The 17,654-nt window shown below is 44.9% G+C and overlaps 1 protein-coding gene across 1 annotated transcript in view; it reads left to right on the forward strand.

Annotated features, from left to right (window-relative positions):
• Window positions 1-16,777, forward strand: part of LOC311145957 (SH3 domain-containing YSC84-like protein 1) — a 76,865-nt gene extending 60,088 nt beyond the window's left edge. The window contains exons 10-11 of the mRNA XM_084182360.1: window positions 13,951-14,001; window positions 15,044-16,777. Coding sequence (XP_084038486.1) covers window positions 13,951-14,001; window positions 15,044-15,246 — 254 coding nt within the window. The 3' untranslated portion in view covers window positions 15,247-16,777. The remainder of the gene's footprint in view (window positions 1-13,950; window positions 14,002-15,043) is intronic.
• The last annotated feature ends 877 nt before the right edge of the window (window positions 16,778-17,654 follow it).

The raw sequence follows: 17,654 nt of genomic DNA on the forward strand, positions 1-17,654 counted from the left end.
GCCAGGGACCAGGCCTGATCAGAGCTGAGTGAACCTATAGTACATCTCTTATAGCCAGGGACCAGGCCTGATCAGAGCTGAGTGAACCTATAGTACATCTCATATAGCCAGGGACCAGCCCTGATCAGAGCTGAGTGAACCTATAGTACATCTCATATAGCCAGGGACCAGGCCTGATCAGAGCTGAGTGAACCTGCAGTACATCTCATATAGCCAGGGACCAGGTCTGATCAGAGCTGAGTGAACCTGCAGTACATCTCATATAGCCAGGGACCAGCCCTGATCAGAGCTGAGTGAACCTGCAGTACATCTCATATAGCCAGGGACCAGGTCTGATCAGAGCTGAGTGAACCTGCAGTACATCTCATATAGCCAGGGACCAGGCCTGATCAGAGTGAACCTGCAGTACATCTCATATAGCCAGGGACCAGGCCTGATCAGAGTGAACCTGCAGTACATCTCATATAGCCAGGGACCAGCCCTGATCAGAGCTGAGTGAACCTGCAGTACATCTCATATAGCCAGGGACCAGCCCTGATCAGAGCTGAGTGAACCTGCAGTACATCTCATATAGCCAGGGACCAGGCCTGATCAGAGCTGAGTGAACCTGCAGTACATCTCATATAGCCAGGGACCAGCCCTGATCAGAGCTGAGTGAACCTGCAGTACATCTCATATAGCCAGGGACCAGGCCTGATCAGAGCTGAGTGAACCTGCAGTACATCTCATATAGCCAGGGACCAGCCCTGATCAGAGCTGAGTGAACCTGCAGTACATCTCATATAGCCAGGGACCAGGCCTGATCAGAGCTGAGTGAACCTGCAGTACATCTCATATAGCCAGGGACCAGGCCTGATCAGAGCTGAGTGAACCTGCAGTACATCTCATATAGCCAGGGACCAGGCCTGATCAGAGCTGAGTGACCCTGCAGTACATCTCATATAGCCAGGGACCAGGCCTGATCAGAGCTGAGTGAACCTATAGTACATCTCATATAGCCAGGGACCAGCCCTGATCAGAGCTGAGTGAACCTATAGTACATCTCATATAGCCAGGGACCAGGCCTGATCAGAGCTGAGTGAACCTGCAGTACATCTCATATAGCCAGGGACCAGGCCTGATCAGAGCTGAGTGAACCTGCAGTACATCTCATATAGCCAGGGACCAGGCCTGATCAGAGCTGAGTGAACCTGCAGTACATCTCATATAGCCAGGGACCAGGCCTGATCAGAGCTGAGTGAACCTGCAGTACATCTCATATAGCCAGGGACCAGGCCTGATCAGAGCTGAGTGAACCTGCAGTACATCTCATATAGCCAGGGACCAGGCCTGATCAGAGCTGAGTGAACCTGCAGTACATCTCATATAGCCAGGGACCAGGCCTGATCAGAGCTGAGTGAACCTATAGTACATCTCATATAGCCAGGGACCAGGCCTGATCAGAGCTGAGTGAACCTATAGTACATCTCATATAGCCAGGGACCAGGCCTGATCAGAGCTGAGTGAACCTGCAGTACATCTCATATAGCCAGGGACCAGGCCTGATCAGAGTGAACCTGCAGTACATCTCATATAGCCAGGGACCAGGCCTGATCAGAGTGAACCTGCAGTACATCTCATATAGCCAGGGACCAGCCCTGATCAGAGTGAACCTGCAGTACATCTCATATAGCCAGGGACCAGGCCTGATCAGAGCTGAGTGAACCTGCAGTACATCTCATATAGCCAGGGACCAGGCCTGATCAGAGTGAACCTGCAGTACATCTCATATAGCCAGGGACCAGGCCTGTTGGTTTCTGTGACCAACTGATTCATATCTCTATTCCCAGTCATCTGAAATAAATAGATTAGGGCCTAATGAATTTATTTCAATTGACTGATTTCCTCATATGAACTGGAACTCAGGAAAATCTTTTAAATTGGAAATTGTTGCAGGTTGCGTTTATATTTTCTTCAGTATAATACTTCATCTCTCTTTCGCTCCCTCTCTCCTTCCTTATTTCTCTCTCTCTCTCTCTCTCTCTCTCTCCAGGGTTGGAGGGGCGCCCCCTTGTGGCACGGCCAGAGGCTGCTGTGTTCCTCCACCACTCCAGAAGGTGAGTGTTAAGACCGCCCCCTTGCGTGCATGCATTCTGGGTAATGTGGTTTGGTGCTGACAGCTGAGTCGTATAGATTTTTCAGTCAGCAAGAGGTGTCGTTGTGGAACAGTAGACTTTGAGTTGGTGCTCAGTTTGACTGGGGTAGAGCGTCAGGCCTCAAGTCAAAGGTAGAGAGGGGTAGATCCTCCAGTCAAAGGTAGAGAGGGGTAGAGCCTCCAGTCAAAGGTAGAGAGGGGTAGAGCCTCCAGTCAAAGGTAGAGAGGGTTAGAGCCTCCAGTCAAAGGTAGAGAGGGGTAGAGCCTCCAGTCAAAGGTAGAGAGGGTTAGAGCCTCCAGTCAAAGGTAGAGAGGGGTAGAGCCTCCAGTCAAAGGTAGAGAGGGGTAGAGCCTCCAGTCAAAGGTAGAGAGGGGTAGAGCCTCCAGTCAAAGGTAGAGAGGGGTAGAGCCTCCAGTCAAAGGTAGAGAGGGGTAGAGCCTCCAGTCAAAGGTAGAGAGGGGTAGATCCTCCAGTCAAAGGTAGAGAGGGGTAGAGCCTCCAGTCAAAGGTAGAGAGGGGTAGAGCCTCCAGTCAAAGGTAGAGAGGGGTAGATCCTCCAGTCAAAGGTAGAGAGGGTTAGAGCCTCCAGTCAAAGGTAGAGAGGGTTAGAGCCTCCAGTCAAAGGTAGAGAGGGGTAGAGCCTCCAGTCAAAGGTAGAGAGGGTTAGAGCCTCCAGTCAAAGGTAGAGAGGGTTAGAGCCTCCAGTCAAAGGTAGAGAGGGGTAGATCCCGGGTAGTTTGTCCGTACTTCTCAGCACCAGTCTGTGAGTGGTGTTATTTTGGAACAGTAGACTTACTTTGTGCTAAGTCAGATCCAGTCCCAGACACATTCTCTGTCAGCCCCAGACACATTCTCTGTCAGCCCCAGACACATTCTCTGTCAGCCCCAGACACATGCTCTGTCAGCCCCAGACACATGCTCTGTCAGCCCCAGACACATTCTCTGTCAGCCCCAGTCCCAGACACATTCTCTGTCAGCCCCAGTCCCAGACACATTCTCTGTCAGCCCCAGTCCCAGACACATTCTCTGTTAGCCCCAGTCCCAGACACATTCTCTGTCAGCCCCAGTCCCAGACACATTCTCTGTCAGTCCCAGACACATTCTCTGTCAGCCCCAGACACATTCTCTGTCAGCCCCAGACACATTCTCTGTCAGCCCCAGACACATTCTCTGTCAGCCCCAGACACATTCTCTGTCAGCCCCAGTCCCAGACACATTCTCTGTCAGCCCCAGTCCCAGACACATTCTCTGTCAGCCCCAGTCCCAGACACATTCTCTGTTAGCCCCAGTCCCAGACACATCCTCTGTCAGCCCCAGTCCCAGACACATTCTCTGTCAGCCCCAGACACATTCTCTGTCAGCCCCAGACACATTCTCTGTCAGCCCCAGACACATTCTCTGTCAGCCCCAGTCCCAGACACATTCTCTGTCAGCCCCAGTCCCAGACACATTCTCTGTCAGCCCCAGTCCCAGACACATTCTCTGTCAGCCCCAGTCCCAGACACATTCTCTGTCAGCCCCAGTCCCAGACATATTCTCTGTCAGCCCCAGACACATTCTCTGGATAGACAAAGATGCTGGTTTGGAGCTAAGAGCACAGTAGTCTGTCTCTCTCAATTCAATTCAAAGGGCTTTATTGGCATGTAAGTGTTTACATTGCCAAAGTAAGTGAAATAAATAATAAACTAAAGTGAAATAAACCATCAAAAATGAACAGTACACATTACACTCACAAAAGCTCTCTCCTCTCTCTCTCTCTCTCCTTTTCTCTCTCTCTCATTTTCTCTCTCTCTCTATCCTCTCTCTCTCTCTCTCTTCTCTCTCTCTCCTCTCTCTCTCTCTCCTTTTCTCTCTCTCTCTCTCTCCTTTTCTCTCTCTCTCTCTCTCTCTGCTCTCTCTCTCTCTCCTTTTCTCTCTCTCTCTCTCTCTCTCTCTCTCTCTCTCTCTCTCTCTCTCCTTTTCTATCTCTCTCTCTCTCTCTCTCAATTCAATTCAATTCAATTCAATAGACTTTATTGACATGGCAAGTAAAATTACTTACATTGTCAAAGTATACATATAACAAAAATGGTGGGACCAACAGCAATAATAATAGTAGTAGTGGAAATGGGTTTACCATTAACAGCAACTACAACAACAATATTAATGAGAATAACAATACATTAAAGCAATAGTAGTCGACCAATCTCAACATGACTGAGAAGACATATTACATGCTATGAAAGCCAAAACAAAACAGGAAATATTATTGACATTACATTACAATTTTCACTGGCTGTCCCTCAGGTTGTGGCAGGAGGACACATATTTGGCTGCCAAAATTGCACATTTTGGCTTTTCACCCAATAAATATTAGATTTTTTCTTCCTCTTTTATAGTTTCAAATTCGTTGTACTGAATGATAATTTTGGGAAAGAAAGATTCTCTTAGGTCTGAGTATTTGTCACAGTGTAATAGGAAATGCAGCTCTGTCTCTACCTCTCCCCGGGGGCAGAGTGAGCACAGCCTGTCCTCTCTGGGCAGCCAGGTTTGCCTGTGACGACCGGTCTCTATAGCCAGACTGTGCTCACTGAGTCTGTACCTAGTCAGTGTTTTCCTCAGTTTTCTATCAGTCACAGTGGTCAGATAGTCTGCCACCATGTACTGTCTGTTTAGAGCCAAATAGCATTGAAGTTTACTTTGATTTTTTGTGGTGTCTTTCCAATAGGTGATATATTTTTCTTTTTGCTTTGTGATGATTTGGTTGGGCCAGATTTTCTGAGTGCTATCCTGAGGCTCTATGAGGTTGGTTTTGGTTAGTGAACTGAGCCTCAGAACCAGCTGGCTGAGGGGACTCTTCACTTGTTTCATCTCTTGACATAGTAGAGCTGTGTGATGGAATGTTTTGGGGTCACTTGTTTTTAGATGGTTGTAAAATTTGATGGCTCTTTTTTCTATTCGAATAAGGAGGGGGTATTGGCCCAATTCTGCTCTACATGCATTATTTGGAGTTTTTCTTTGCACTTGCAATACAGTCTTGCAAAACTCTGCATGCAGTATTTCGATTGGATGTTTGTCCCATTTGGTAAATTCAGTATTAGAGAGCGGACCCCATACTTCGCTGCCATATAGAGCAATTGGTTCTATAACTGATTGGAACATTTTGAGCCAGATTCTAATTGGAATTTCGATTTTAATATTCCTTTTAATGGCATAGAATGCTCTTCTTGCTTTGTCTCTCAGCTCATTCACAGCCATGTGAAAGCTACCTGTGTTGCTGATATTTAGTCCTAGATATGTGTAATTTTTGGTGTGTTCTAATAGAACTGTGTCCAAATAGAATTTATATTTGTCATCCTGATTTCCTGACCTTTTTTGGAATATCATTATATTCGTTTTTTTTAGATTAACGGTCAGGGCCCAGGTCTGACAGAATCTGTGCAGATGATCTAGATGCTGCTGTAACCCCTCCTTAGTGGGAGACAGTAGCACCAGGTCATCTGCGTACAGCAGACACTTGATTTCAGTGTTGTGTAGGGTGAGACCAGGTGCTGACGATTCTTCTAATGTTTTTGCCAATTCGTTAATGTAGATGTTAAATAGTGTTGGACTTATTGGGCAGCCCTGTTTCACTCCACGTCCCTGAGAGAAGAAGTCTGTTTGCTTGTTGCCGATTTTAATCGCACATTTGTTTTTAGTGTACATTGATTTAATAACATCATATGTTTTCCCTCCAATACCACTTTCTATTAGTTTGTAAAAAAGACCTTCGTGCCAAATTGAATCAAATGCTTTCTTGAAGTCTACAAAACACGAGTAGATTTTGCCTTTGTTTTGATTTACTTGTTTGTCAATTAGAGTCTGGAGGGTGTAAATGTGGTCTGTTGTACGATAATTTTTTACAAATCCAATCTGGCTTCTGCTTAGGACGTTGTGTTCATCAAGGAAATTATGTAGTCTGCTGTTTATGATACTGCAGAGAATTTTCCCCAAGTTGCTGTTAACGCAAATTCCTCTGTAATTATTTGGGTCAAGTTTGTCTCCATTTTTATAAATTGGTGTGATCAATCCTTGGTTCCAAATATCGGGGAAAATACCTGCAGTTAGGATAATGTTGAAGAGTTTGAGTATAGCCAATTTGAATTTGTGGTCTGTATATTTGATCATTTCATTTAAAATACCATCAGCACCACAGGCCTTTTTGGGTTGGAGAGTGCAAAGTTTTTCCAATAATTCTTGTTCTGTAATTGGGGTATCCACAGGATTCTGATAGTCTTTGACTGCTGATTCAAGGATTTGTAATTTTTCTTGTATATCTTGTTGTTCTGGGCTCTTTGTTATATTGCTGTAGAGGTTTGCAAAGTGATTTCTCCACATATCCCCATTTTGGATAGCCAATTCCTCATTATGAGGTTTGTTTAATTTATTCCAATTCTCCCAGAAGTGGTTTGATTCTATGGATTCCTCAATCACATCCAGCTGATTTCTAATGTGCTGTTCCTTTTTTGTTCTTAGGGTGTGTTTGTATTGCTTCAGTGTTTCCCCATATTGAAGACGTATATTTTTGTTGTCCGGGTCTCTGTGTTTATGATTAGATATATTTCTCAATGACTTTCTTAGATTTTTGCAATCATTATCAAACCATTTTTCATGATCTATTATTTTTGGTTTGCTCTTATGTTTCTTAAGATTAGCCAAGGAGGCTAATTTGTCAAATATAAAGTTTATGTTCCAAACGGCCAAATTTATACCTTCATTGGTGTAGGAGAATGTTAATGCTAAAAAGTTGTCCAGGAGAGATTGTATTTTTTGGCTACTAATTGCTTTTTGGTAGATTTCTGTACTGTTTGCACTCCATCTATAGGTCTGTTTAGTACCATGTAATTTATTGGGCCGTGATGCTTCATGGTTGGGTTCTGCTCTTTTCAGATACACTGTGATTTTACTGTGGTCAGAGAGAGGTGTTAGTGGGCTGACTGTGAAGGCTCTGAGAGACTCTGAGTTAAGGTCTGTGATGAAGTAGTCTACAGTACTGCTGCCAAGGGATGAGCTGTAGGTGTACCTACCAAAAGAGTCCCCTCTTAACCTACCATTGACTATGTACAGACCCAGTGTTCGACAGAGCTTCAGGAGCTGTACTCCATTTTTGTTTTTCACTTTGTCATAGTTGTTTCTAGGGGGGTATGTGGGGAGGGAAAGGTTGTTGCTTCCCGGTAGGTGTTTGTCCCCATGACTGTTAATAGTGTCTAGTTCTTCTGCTGTTCTAGCATTCAGATCTCCACAGACCAGCACATTGCCTTGGGCCTGAAAGTGACTAATCTCCCCCTCTAGAATGGAGAAACTCTCTTCATTGAAGTAGGGTGACTCTGAGGGGGGAAAGTATGTGGCACAGAGGAAGACGTTGTTATCTGTTAAGATAGCCTCCTTGTTGATTTTTAGCCAGATAAAGAATTCTCCTGTTTTGATCAATTCGATTGAATTAGTTAGTTCAGATTTATACCATATTAGCATTCCCCCTGAGTCTCTGTCCTGTGTGATTCCTTTTAATTTGATGGATGGTACGATTATCTCGCTATAACCTAGTGGACAGCCAGTGGAAACATCACCTCTGCACCATGTTTCCTGTAGTACTACAATATCAACATCATCAATTTCTTTAAGGAAGTCTGGGTTTCTGCTCTTTAGCCCAAAAGCAGAGGACTTCAAGCCTTGTAAATTCCAACATGCAACGTAAAAAGACTTCATAACTGTTTTTTCTTTACATTCAAAATGAGATAAACACTCACAATCCAACAAGAACTATTAAAATATGATTTTTCAATTAAGGTAAACTCTTATTATGCAAATGTGATTTGTTTATCATTTAAGATAGTATTTGTGTCATGCCACTTGGGTGGATGTAGTGTGAGGATGGTGGAGTTCTTGTGCTCATCTTACCATGACCCTCGGCCTATCACATGTGAGCATAGTAGATTCAGCATTTGTTTGATGTCACTCATTTCGTTGGTGGGAGCTGGACCAGTTGCTCCTCTCACAGCTTGTGCATAGCTCTGTCTGCCGGGCTGTGGCTCCTCCAGGTGTGGGTCTGTGGTGGGGGGGAGGGGGGTGTTAGGCCTCGTCTGGGTGGGTCTGAAGCTGGGTTGGGGTGGTCTGTGCTGCGCTGGATGTGGTGGGCATTGAGGTTGGTGGTGCTGTGGCTGTGGCTGGGGGGTCCAGGGTACTGGTCCGGGGTGTTGTCTCGGTGATCTCGGGGGGGTGGAGATTGCTCCGCTGTTCCTGGGTGGAGAGGTTGGGATGCGGTTTAAAGCGACGTCCTTGAGAGTCTTAGCAAGGATGGGGACTGTCTCCCTGTACAGGTGAACATGGTCATAGAGACAGTCCAGATCGAGGGTGGGATGGTGGGCCAGGTGTACATTGGGTCGCAGGGCACAGTCCCGGGAGAGGCTGGCGTTTATTCTTTGGATTGTGGCAGGGTGGATGTCCTTCCTCTGTAGAAGGGTTGACACCACGATCCTTGAGTTGGGGAAGATTGCGGAGGCCTTCTCAATCACTCCCCGTAGTGAAGTCGCCACCCTCTCCTGCTGAGCACGCAGGTCGTTGCTTCCGGTGTGTATGATTATGTGGCTTGGCGACCCAAGCTGGGCCTTATCAAGCAGCGCCATGGCACTCTGCGTTGTGGGGCACCACACCTTTCTCGTTTTGTGTCTAGGGAAAAGTTTCTTCTCCTGAACAAACTTCCCATTTGAGTCCATCAACAGGACAATCTCAGCCAGTGTTTCTTCTGGACTGGAGGGGGTAGAGTTGGGGCTGGTGGGTGTTGGAGCTGGGGTGTGGCTGGTCTGTGCCGGTGCCGCTGTCAGTGGGAGGCTGTTCTGGGGGCTGGGGGGGAGGCATGCAGCCGGCAGGGCTGGGGAGGCCTAGCTGGTTGAGGTGGGCTCCTCTGCTGTGTGATGGCAGGTCATAGAGTGGTGATCTAGCTGCTCCTGCAGTCTGTCTTCTGTTCTCTTTCTCTCCTGCAGCTCCTCTCTTAGTGTGGTCAGCTCGTTATTACTGCTCTGCCTGTCTTTTTGGAGCTCTCTCACCTCCTTTGTTAGATCAGCCAGCTCTCTCTTGAGTCCGTCTCTCTCTTGCTGAACTTCTTTCAACTGTGTTGCAAGGCTGCTGTCCTGCTCTGTCCGCACCTTGGTTAGGAGCTCCTCTAAGGTGTGGATGTCTGGTTGCTGTTTGCTCACACTCTCCCTGAGCAGGACCACCTCTCCCTCCAGTGTGGTGAACTGATCCCTCATGGCAGCTATGGTGGTGAGGAGGGCCTGAGCCTGCTCTGCACTGAGGGGGTCGCTCTCCTCCTGTGGTGTGTCCTCCACTATGGTGGGAAGAGAGGTGCTGGATGTGCCTTTTTGGGTGGGGATAGTGGGGGTGAGGGTGGTGCTGGTGGAGTTTGTCTTGTGGGAGGGCATGTCACTGGTGGTGTCCTTCTCTCTCTCTGCTCTCTCCTTAATGGTCTGAAAGTCTGTTTCAAACAGCCTAAGGTTACCTTGCACCATGACAGTCCCAGTCTTGTAGAGGTTGATTGTTATCATTGTGCTGTCAGGGTCATCTGTCTCTTTCACTTTCAGCTTCCACCCATTACAGATTCCCTCTTTCTTTACGGATGGGTAGTGAGAGCAGACTGCTGAGCGCCATGCATTTGGCTGGTCAGTGAGAAAGATGAGATTACTCACATCACCGTTTTTGTAGAGGTCTGTGAAAAGGGTTTCTGGCCTCCCCTTTAGTAGATTCTGTTTAAAAGCTTTCCTTGTTGTGTCATTTTTGGCCTCTGGAGGGTAGAGAATGGACTCAGCGCTGAGGGGGAGTGGGGACATGGTGCCTGTGGGCTCTGCTACTACTGCTGCTGCTGCTCTGTTCTGCTGCACTGTTGCTATGGCAACCAGTTTTGTTTGTCTGCTGCTGTTGCTAGCTAGCTCCTGTTTCACTCAAAAACCAGCAAAAAGAGTGAAAGATCTTCACACACAAAAACAGAAGATATGTTTAAAGTTGGAGTCCGTGCTTCTTTTTGATATACTCACTCAGTTTGGTCGTTTGATGTAGTTGTATTAACTCCCCTTGCTAGGTTTGTCCTAGCTCAATTTTCTGGCTGGCTTGTTAGCCTGCTGGCTAGGTTTTTGTTGTGTAGCTAGCTAGTGAGAGTCAACTTCTTAATTTGAGGCGCAAAGTTACTTTTTTTTCTATTCTGATTTAATAGAGTTGTTGTTCATCACTTCTTGCCTTGAATTATTTTTAGATTCGAGTGTTTATCTCATTCTAAAAACAAAAAAACTGAAATAAATCAGGAGCTCATGTTGAGCATGACCTCTCTCTCTCGCTCTCTCTCTCTCTCTCTCTCTCTCACTCTCTCTCCTGTCTCTCTCTCTCCTCTCTCTCTCTCTCCTGTCTCTCTCTCTCAAATTCAAGCTGCTTTATTGGCATAAAAAACATTGCGTCAATATTGCCAAAGCAACAATGTAGACAATATACATTGTAATAAAATAATAAGGAATAACAAATAATAATATACATTTAAAATGGTAGTTAATAATAAAATAACAACAATAAAATGGTAACAGTCAATAGTAGAAATATAATAAATAGAAAAGGCTAAACATGGGAAATGAAACTTTAACTGTCATCCTCACCATTACATCAGTACTACAACTACCATCATCATTACTACTACTACTACCACCAACATCATCATTAAACTGCTATCATTACCATCACGCCTACTACCCATACAACTAACATTTAGAATAATAATCGCAACAATAGTAATAATAATAAGTAAATTACTGCTTACCATGCAGATGTTATTATTCAGTGTCCCTCAGGCTATGGCAGGCAAATACATATTTGGCTGCAAGAGGAGCCGTTACTCCTTCGCCCATGACTATTTTTTGTTTTTTCTCTGGGTTTAATAAATTAAAATGTGGAATAAATGTAGTAAATTCTGTGAATAATGAATTTCTTGGTGAGGAATATTTATGACAGTAAAGGAGAAAGAGCATCTCTGTTTCTACCTCCCCTGTCGTGCAGTGACCACATACACGCTCCTCTTTGGGTAGCCGTAGTGTATCTCTGTTTCTACCTCCCCTGTCGTGCAGTGACCACATACACGCTCCTCTTTGGGTAGCCATGTTTATTTTATGTCTGCCGGTTTCCATAGCCAATTGGTGGTCACTCAGCCTGTACTTGGTAAGGATCTGTCTCTGCTTCGTATCTCTGACAGAGTAGAGATAATCATCCTATTCATATTCTCTGTTCAGAGCAAGATAGCAATTTAGTCGGCTTTGGGGTTTTTGTTTCATTTTTCCAATGTTGGAATTATGAGTCCTTTGATTGGACTCATAGCAGTGCTGGTGTCAGCTTGGTTGGTTAGGTCCAACACCAGCTGACTGAGAGGGCTCGTTTCTGGGCTCAGCTCTTGGGTTTGAAGTGCTTTAAATTGGAGACTTGAATTTGGACTTGAATTTAGGTGTAGCCAAAATGTTAATGATATTTTTTGTGCTTTCATTACCACTGGAAAGCGGCCCAATTCTGCCCTACATGCATTAGTTGGTGTATTTCTTTGGACTTGTAGAATTTTCAGACAGAATGTATGTCTCTGTCTCTCTCTGTCTCTGTCTCTCTCTGTCTCTCTCTGTCTCTGTCTCTCTCTGTGTGTGTCTGTCTCTCTGTCTCTCTCTGTGTGTGTCTGTCTCTCTGTCTCTCTCTGTGTGTGTCTGTCTGTCTGTGTGTGTGTCTGTCTGTCTGTGTGTGTCTGTCTGTCTGTCTGTCTCTGTCTGTCTCTGTCTGTCTCTGTCTCTGTCTCTGTGTCTCTCTCTCTCTCTCTCTCTCTCTGTCTGTCTCTCTCTGTCTCTGTCTCTGTCTCTCTCTCTCCGTCCTCTCTCTGTCTCTGTCTCTCTCTCTCTCTCTCTCTCTCTCTCTCTCTCTCTCTCTCTCTCTCTCTCTCTCTCTCTGTGTCTCTCTCTCTCTCTCTCTGTGTTTCTCTCGTCTCTGTCTCTCTCTGCCAGGGCTCCATTACTCCTTCTAATGTGTGTGGTAGTCTTGGGCTGTGCCCCATTTACTGTATGGCTCTCTGTCTCTGGTGTGATTAACACACACCTAGGTGTTTGATCAGCCTTCAGTGGTTCAGTGACAAGGGGAATGCTTTCATTTACACAGTGGCCGACCACCATGCCAAAACACACACCACTGTCGACACCGCACGAGATAAAAGTGTGTGTGTGTGTGTGTTCTCGCTGCAGGTGAAGTATGACGTGATGGTAGAGATTGTGTGTGTGTCTAGGTGATGTATTAAACTGTGACCTCAAGTCCAGCCAAAATAAACATACTGGCTTCTCAATGCACCTTGGGTAATAAGACCAGCTAGCTGTGTGTGTGTGTGTGTGTGTGTGTGTGTGTGTGTGTGTGTGTGTGTGTGTGTGTGTGTGTGTGTGTGTGTGTGTGCGCAGAGCAAACTTCAAACGCAGTCACACAACCTCCCAAGTACCATTCTCTCTCTCTCTTTATCTCTCTCTCTATCGCTCTCTTTCTCTCTTCCTCTCTGTTTCTTCCTCGCTCTTCCTCTCTCTTCCTCTCTCTTGTGAAATAAACAAACAAAAGTGAGAAGACAAAAATCAACAAAAAACTACAGTATTATAATTTAACAGTTGATAGAGACATTTCAAGTGTTATATTATCAGCTATGTACAGTGTTTTAGCAATGTGCAAATAGTTGTAATATGAATAGTAGGGGAAGATAAATAAACAGATAAATATTGGTGGTATTTACAATGTTTGTGCTCCACTGTTTGCCCTTTTCTCATGGCAACGGGCCACAAATCTTGCTGCTGTGATGGCAGACTGCAGTATTTCGCCTAACAGATATGGGAGTTTATCAATGTTGGATTTGTTTTCAAATTCTTTGTGGGTCTGTGTGATCTGTGGGTAAATGTGTCTCTCTAATGTGGTCATACATTTGGCAGGAGGTTAGGAAGTGCAGCTCAGTTTCCACCTCATTTTGTGGGCAGTGTGCACATAGCCTGTCTTCTCTTGAGAGCCAGGTCTGCCTACGGCGGCCTCTCTCAATAGCAAGGCTATGATCACTGAGTCTGTACATAGTCAAAGCTTTCCTTAAGTTTGGGTCAGTCACAGTGGTCAGGTATTCTGCCACTGTGTACTCTCTGTTTTAGGGCCAAATAGCATTCCAGTTTGCTCTGTTTTTTGGTTGATTCTTTCCAGTGTGTCAAATAGTTATCTTTTTGCTTTTTCATGATTTGGTTGGGTCTAATTGTGTTGCTGTCCTGGGGCTCTGTGGGGTCTGTTTGTGTTTGTGAACAGAGCCCCAGAACCAGCTGGCTGAGGGGACTCTTCTCTAGGTTAATCTCTCTATGGGTGAGGGCTTTGTGGGGGAATATGTGGGCATCACTTCCTTTTAGGTGGTTGTAGAATTTAACAGCTGTTTTCTGGATTTTGATAACTAGTGGGTATAGTCCTAATTCTGCTCTGCATACATTGTTTGGGGTTTTGTGTTGTACACAAAGTATATTTTTCTGAATTCTACATGCAGATTCTTAATTGGGTGTTTGTCCAATTTGGTGAATTATTGGTTGGTGAGTGGACCCCAGACCTCACAACCATAGAGGGCAATGTGTCCTATAACTGATTTGAAGTATCTTTCTGTCTGTCTCTCTCGGTCTCTCTCTGTCTCTCTCTCTGTCTCTCTCTGTCTCTCTCTGTCTCTGAGCTGGTATTGCCCTCTGGTGGTGAGACACTCACTGTTACTGACAGACAGTGATTGTCTGTTGTATTTCTGTTTCAGGATCCTATAGGAGAAGTCCAAGTAGCACAAGGACAGTCCAGAACGATTACGGTATTTATTATTATTATTATTATTATTATTATTATTATTAGGATCCCTGTGGTCCGACACAACGAAAAAGACATTACAGACAAAAATGCTTTACAATTTACATGTAAAGACAATTTACAAGTAGACATTAGACAGTTAAAATACCTGAAAGGTAACGTTTAATGTATGTGGCTGAAACCGTTCAATCATATCCGTTACATGCTCACAAGTCTGCCTCATTGTATCTGCAACATTCACTCAATACAGGTTGATTGAGAACGTTGCATGTAATGACTTGATGTGCATTCATCAAGGCCTACTGTTCACCTACATTATTCATCAAGGCCTGTTGTACACCTACATTATTCATCAAGGCCTGTTGTTCACCAAAATTATTCATTAAGGCATGTTGTTCACCTACATTATTCAACAAGGCCTACTGTTCACCTACATTATTCAACAAGGCCTGTTGTTCACCTACATTATTCAACAAGGCATGTTGTTCACCTACATTATTCATCAAGGCCTGTTGTTCACCAAAATTATTCATTAAGGCATGTTGTTCACCTACATTATTCAACAAGGCCTACTGTTCACCTACATTATTCAACAAGGCCTGTTGTTCACCTACATTATTCAACAAGGCATGTTGTTCACCTACATTATTCAACAAGGCCTACTGTTCACCTACATTATTCATCAAGGCCTGTTGTTCACCTACATTATTCATCAAGGCCTGTTGTTCACCTACATTATTCAACAAGGCCTGTTGTTCACCTACATTATTCATCAAGGCCTGTTGTTCACCTACATTATTCATCAAGGCCTGTTGTTCACCTACATTATTCATCAAGGCCTGTTGTTCACCTACATTATTCAACAAGACCTGTTGTTCACCAACATTATTCATCTAGGCCTGTTATTCACCAAATTTATTAATCTAGGCCTGTTGTTCACCAACATTATTCATCTAGGCCTGTTATTCACCAAATTTATTAATCAAGGCCTGTTGTTCACCTAGATTGTTCACTGAATACACCTGTGATCATGTGACTGTTCCTAGGTGGGGTGGGGCCGTGGGACGCAGGGCCTGAAGTCGTCACGGCGATACACCCGTTCACAGGGCAACAGCCTGGCGACCTGAGCTTCAACCCTGGCGACCGCATCACAGTGGTTACCAAGACAGAGTCACAGTATGACTGGTGGGAGGGAACGCTAAACGGACGGACCGGAATCTTCCCCGCTAACTTCGTCACCTGCCCCTGAACACGCACACACAAGTCTGACACACACACACGGACACTTACACTGCTGGGAGGGATGTTTTAAACACACCACATGATCACACTGAGGAAACGCACTCGCTCTCTTTAGGACACACTCGCTCACTTTAGGACACACTCGCTCTCTTTAGGACACACTCGCTCTCTTTAGGACACACTCGCTCTCTTTAGGGCACACTCGCTCTCTTTAGCACACACTCGCTCTCTTTAGGACACACTCGCTCTCTTTAGCACACACTACATGATCACACTGAGGAAACGTACTCGCTCTCTTTAGGACACACTCGCTCTCTTTAGGACACACTCGCTCTCTTTAGGACACACTCGCTCTCTTTAGGGCACACTCGCTCTCTTTAGCACACACTCGCTCTCTTTAGCACACACTACATGATCACACTGAGGAAACGTACTCGCTCTCTTTAGGACACACTCGCTCTCTTTAGGACACACTCGCTCTCTTTAGGGCACACTCGCTCTCTTTAGCACACACTCGCTCTCTTTAGCACACACTACATGATCACACTGAGGAAACGTACTCGCTCTCTTTAGGACACACTCGCTCTCTTTAGGGCACACTCGCTCTCTTTAGGACACACTCGCTCTCTTTAGGACACACTCGCTCTCTTTAGGACACACTCGCTCTCTTTAGCACACACTCCACAATGTTCAAGATTCACACAAATTTACTAACTCTGAATTCTACAGTACAGGTGCAGGTCTTCCTATAGGACCTTATGGGTATCCACACTCACTGCACTTCAGATTATTTAGTGCCTCTTTCACACTACTGTTCCTACCTGAACTTTACTCTTTGGCTCGCTTTCCAGTAAGTCCAGTTCACTATAAGGTCAGCCTGCTTTTGAAGCCAAACGGTTCAAAACGGGGAGGGACCTACCTCAATTTGTCAAATATAAACTCTTGTTTTTGTTGCAAAATTTGTTTCCGTTTGGAGTAAATGGTTTCTGTTGCAAAACCTTTTTGCTACGGTGTTTGACTAATGAATACACCCCAGATGTTACCAGCAGCCAGCTCTGTTCACTTCTAGAGACCCGAACCATGCTGGAAAGGGCGATTGTAGAAAGACAATATCCGAGCCGGCGCAGTACAGTTTGGGTCGGCAAGATTGTGTGAATAGGGTACCAGTGTTCTAGAGCCTTGAACAGAAGAATGTTATCACTGATACTGTACAGTGTTTTTAACTCTCCATTTTTATTTTAGGTACTAATACATAAAGTCACAAACTGGCTGGCTTGACAAGAGGGTTTGACATATTACAATGAAGTCAATAGATTATTTTATTTTTGTCTCTATAAAATGCGTTTCTAATTATTGGGGAAATCTGTAACTCCTGGTTATTTTATGTTCTGAACTGAAGGTGCTGGGATTATGATGCTGGATCAACTTTATTTAATATAAAATAATATTTCTGTTTTATCTGAACATCTGTATGTAATGAGGATTTGTACTAATTTCTCTCTGAATGTGTGGATGTTATTAAAGAACCTTGTAGAAGAGTGGCTGTAAGGGTGTAGTTTGTCTTCTGGCCATAGGAGGGCGATATACTCTACCGCCACTCAGGTTGCGGCCCCATTTTCTACCATTCCCTTATATGCCCCTGTCATGCATTTAAAAGCGTTAGATTGGTGCAAGCATGACTGGTCTGGATGTAATATCAGTGATTTTAAGTCAAATTTCCCATGTCCACACGCAAACACACCACTCACACACTCACAATTCTGTGTGTGTGTGTGTGAGTGAGTGGTGAATGATTGTCCGGGTGAGTAAAATTCTACCTTGCTATAGTAGATTATTGCCCTGGGAAAGACACATTCTTATGAAATTGAAAATTCCATCTTTAATTTAATGTTAGGTAGTGAATAACAGAATCTAGCCACCATTCCTCTGCCTGTCATGGGCCTATAAGGAGATACAACAGCACATCCTGAGGCACAATCTGTCATATCAACAGTCTGAACCTGCCACCGGACAGGATAACGTTCCTACACATAGCTACAGACATCTGCTTTCAATACCAAGCACGGCAACAAGACAGCCTCCATCTCCGGTCAACTCGACATGAAACAGTGTATAAATGTCCGTAAGGTGCAAGGGAAGTTAATGATTGTGCAAGAATAACACACGTACAAAAAACTCACACGCAGCACCTCCCTGGACAGCTGTTTACACAAGGACCCGTTAGTCACGTTTCCTCACATCAAAAACACACATGTGCCGTGTTCATGTGCTAGTCGGAACTAGGAAACGGACATTTCTGACTTGCTAACTGGTTGCAGTTTTACACGTGTTGCGTTTAGCAAGTTGGCCTGTTCAGAATTTCAGTCCGACTAGCGTGAACACAGCAATCCACACACGGGTCTTTGTTTAAAGGCC

The sequence above is a fragment of the Coregonus lavaretus genome (assembly GCF_964263955.1).
Source record: "Coregonus lavaretus genome assembly, chromosome: 18".
Classification (NCBI taxonomy): Eukaryota; Metazoa; Chordata; class Actinopteri; order Salmoniformes; family Salmonidae; genus Coregonus; species Coregonus lavaretus.